Here is a 4,295-nt window from a genome sequence, read left to right on the forward strand (position 1 = left end):
GTGTGTGTGTGAGAGAGAGAGAGAGGGAGAAAGAGAGACACAGAGAGATAACACAAGGCTTGGAACCACAGCCAATGCAAGCCTGTTCTGGCCTCTGCGCAGGGTTCTGTCAGAGTGTCTGTGTCCCTGCCTACTGGTTGCAAGACTCCCAATCCAAGAGAGACAGGACTCAAACCTCTGGGACACAGTGTCAGGAACATGGGTGAACAGGAGTGGGGGGTGGGAGGATGGTGGATATTAAGTGGCTCAATAAGAGACAGGGAGTGGGTCATGCCCACACCAGATGCCAGATCCTCTTCTGGGGTTCCAGCTGGCACCCAAGCTTGAGAGCACTGCCCTAGGATGGAATTTGCCTTCTGCCAAAATACTCACCCCCAGCCTGGCACAGTGGTCTGTATCCCAGCACTTGGGAAGCTGAAGCCTTGAGTCCAAGAGCTTGAGGCTGTGCACCTCGGCCTATGCAGAGTGAGATCTTGTCTTTACAAAAAACAAAAACATAACCAGGGCAGCTTCCTGAATCTTCTGTGACAGCCCTCTGGGGCTAGGGGCCTCTGCTCTTCAGAGCTGCCTTCAGACCTTTGTCCTGCTGTACTGAAACCTGTCTTCCTTGCTCCCATCACAGCCCACCTCCCCCACCCCCCGTACCATTTCCTGAAAATTTTGAAAGCTAGCTCCGGTATGCTTTCCACCAAGACTTCCCCTGCGGGGCTTCAATACTCACATAAGTGCCCATGGCTCTCATCCCACAATTTCGTTCACCAATCCCTCAGCTATAGGTGCTGTCAGGAGTGATCATCCATCTCTTCCCAAGGCCAAATGTCCCTACTCCCCGCAGCTAGGTCTGCCCTCCTCCCTAGCATTGTAGCTGGGACCCACCAGGGCCAGGCCCAGGGTGAAACAGGCCAGCAAGGTGCCTAGAATGTAAGAGTGAAAGAGTCATTCATCCCCAGAGTCAGATGAGAGGAGGGGTGGTACCTGAGAATGATGCCCTCCTAAATGTGTACCCTATGCTTTCACCTGCCTCACTCAAGTCCCAGCTCAGGGACACACCCCTGGGTACTAGGACCTGGGTCCCCTCTCAGGGCTGAGCTGTCTCTTATGTGCCATCAGCTTCTGCTGAATCCCCCTCCCACCAGATGGATACACGGCTCCCATGTAAAGCCAACACCATACAAACCTCCTGTGCACTCTGACCGCCACTCTTTTCTCTTCTTGTTTCTAGCAAAGTTAAGGTCATACAACTTTGCTGTCTCCACTTCTCCTTCCAGTCTCTCTCAGAAGTTGTTCTTGACCTCCACTTAATCAGCAGCAAGTCCTGCTATTGATTCAGTGACTCTCGTCCAACTCACTCTGGCCTAAGCTACCCCCCCAGCCCCCTGCCTGGACACATGCTCTCCTTGCCCTTAGTCCTCATAACCTAATTCATACCTGGACTTTGGGGGCTACAGGGTCCCCATCTCCTCCCAGCTCAGGGTCATGTCACAAAGCTCCTTGATGTTAATTGGGCACCAATGTGCTTCCTCCTGACCCGGGGCTGCTGCTCACAGTTACTGGGGTGAAGGTCCTCATGTACTCTGTCCCTTTGTGCCCCATCATCTGGAGGTAGTGACATTGAGGATGACCAAGGCAATGATACAAAAATGAAATGGACAAAGGAAGAATCTTAGGATCCTATTTGTGTGCCTGTGAGGAAGAAAGAACATGTATATCATCTGTCCGTCTGTCTATCTATCCATCTATCTATCTAGACAGAGAAAGAGAGCAAGACAGAAACAGACTAAATATCCAGGGAACCCACTGTAATGAAATACCACTCCAGACACATTAAAAATAATCAGATTTGAGACCAAAAAGGCCAAGTATTGGTGAGGACATGGAGGAACTGGGACCCACACATGGCTGATGGGGACGAAAAACTAACATAGTCACTTCAGAGGACAGTTTGATATTTTTTTAAAAGCTAAACACACTCTCCATATGACCCAGCAGTTCTGCTCTCAGGTATCCACCACAAAGAAATGAAGGCAGATGTCCACACAAAGACTTGTCTAAAAATTTACACAACAGCATTATTAAAAATAACCAAAAGACATGGGTGGCACCTGTGGCTAAGTGAGTAGGGCACTGGCCCCATATACCGAGGGTGGTGGGTTCGAACATGGCCCCAGCCAAACTGCAATAAAAAAATAGTCAGGCGTTCTAGTGATTACCCATAGTCCCAGCTACTTGTGAGGCTGAGGCAAAAGAATCTCCTAAGCCCAAGAGATAGAGGTGTAAGTGTGACACCAGGGCATTCTACCGAGGATGACAAAGTGAGACTCTGTCTCAAAAATAAAAGAAAAGAACCGAAAGACAGAAATCAGCCAAATGTGCATGAACTGGTGCAGGGCTAAATGGGGAGGATCCATGCCTGGAATACTACTCAGATAGAACTAGAAATAACTACAGGTTAAATCTCAAAAACATGACGGCAAGTGACAGAAGCCAGATTCCATTTCCAGGATATTCTCGAAATAGCAGACAGCACCAAAGAGGGCAATATGGCGGTTGCCTGGGATCCTGATCAGAACAATGACTGGCTGGAAAGGAGCCTGAGGGAAGTTTCTGGAGAGAGAGAAACATTCTCAGCCTCGATATGGTGGTGGTTGTATGTCTTATACACTTACTGAAAGCTATCAAACTGTCCACCTAAAAGGGGGGAGTTGAACTGTGACCTAAATCATTCCACAGAAAAGCTGTTTAAAATAGCTATTAAATGCCTAAAAAATAATCCTGGGAACCCACTTTGGGAAAACGTGCTGTGTATCTGTAGAAATGAAAAACATGCACAGGCATGATATGCATGCAGCAGGTGCTCAATAAATGCTTTGAGGGGGCAGTGGAAGCATTATGTACCAGTCAGTGGACTCTATAAGGAAGACCTCGTCCCTCTCCTGAATTCCAGGCAGCCCAGGCTTAACGTTATCCTTGGCTGTCTCCTAGTGGCCATATGGGGTAATGCAGGACCCTTCATTTGTCACCTCAAACTTCTTGAGGCCCTGTGGTTGGGCTTAAATGCAGTGGATGGAAAGGAGGGTTCCCCTGAGAAAATTAGTGCCCTAGTGGGAAAAGGGAGGGCCATAGGGGCAGTGTGATTGTCTATAGGACAAAAGATGCAGTCACTTGCTGACAGACAGAAATGCTTGCAGGGGTTCTCAACCTGTGGGGTGTGACCCATTTGTAACAATGAAAATACATCCTGCATATCAGATATTTACATTACGACTCATAACAGTAGCAAAATTACAGTCATGAAGTAGCAACGAAAATGATTTTATGGTTGGGGGTCACCACAACATGAGGAAATTGGGGGTCACCACAACATGAGGAAACTGTGTTCAAGGGTCGCGGCATTCGGAGGCATTAGGAAGGTTGAGAACCACTGCTTTAGGGGATTCAAAGGCAGATTGAACACAATTTCCCCAGTGTGATGGTTTAAGGGATGGGTCTTTAGGGGGTGAAAAGGATTCATGCTCCTCAGCCCCTTCAACCGTGGGAAGACAGGGAGAAGGTGCCAGCTATGAACCAGAGACTAAGCCCTCACCAGGCACAAACTCTGCTGGCACCTTAGTCCTGGACTTCTCAGCTACCAGAACTGTGAGTGGTAAACTTGTGTCATTTGTAAAAAAACCCCAGGTATGATATTTTTGCTATAGCAGCTTGAATAAGTCAAGGCATTAGGGCTTCTGCTGACCGGCTTTTCTATTAGCCACCTATCTACAGGAGAGCACGTGGGGCAGTGGAGAGGGGGACATAGGCTTTTGACACCCAGGTGTGGGCAATATTCCCCAAGCACCTCCCTCAGAGCAGGTCAGGCCTGAGAGCTTAGAGAGGAGCCATTGGGTGGGGAGAAAGTGGAAGAGAGGAAGGCAGGATGGGCCTAGAGCCCAGTGGAGCATGGGAGAAGGTGGGTTTCCAGAGGGTTTGTCCATCCACAGCTTCATGGGAGGCTTTATTGAGTGTGTGTACAGAGAGGATGCCTGGGCAGCTTGACAGCTAGATCACACATCAGGTTCTTTTTTTTTTTTTGGGAGACAGAGCCTCAAGCTGTCCCCCTGGGTAGAGTGCCGTGGCATCACGGCTCAGTGCAACCTCCAATTCCTGGGCTCAAGCGAGTCTCCTGCCTCAGACTCCTGAGTAGCTGGTACCACGGGCGCCTGCCACAATGCCCAGCTATTTTGTGGTTGTAGACATCATTGTTATTTGGCAGGCCCAGGCTGGATTCGAACCCGCCACCTTAGGTGTATGTGGCTGGC

At 49.2% G+C, this 4,295-nt stretch overlaps 1 protein-coding gene across 1 annotated transcript in view; it reads right to left on the minus strand.

Annotated features, from left to right (window-relative positions):
* LOC111728336 (cocaine esterase-like) overlaps positions 1-733 on the minus strand; it is a 45,137-nt gene extending 44,404 nt beyond the window's left edge. The window contains 1 exon segment of the mRNA XM_023518922.1: positions 722-733. Within this exon segment, the coding sequence (XP_023374690.1) occupies positions 722-733 (12 nt within the window).
* Positions 734-4,295: the final 3,562 nt, after the last annotated feature.

The sequence above is a fragment of the Otolemur garnettii genome, unplaced genomic scaffold, assembly GCF_000181295.1.
Source record: "Otolemur garnettii isolate 467f Iridium unplaced genomic scaffold, OtoGar3 scaffold00151, whole genome shotgun sequence".
NCBI classification, from domain to species: domain Eukaryota; kingdom Metazoa; phylum Chordata; class Mammalia; order Primates; family Galagidae; genus Otolemur; species Otolemur garnettii.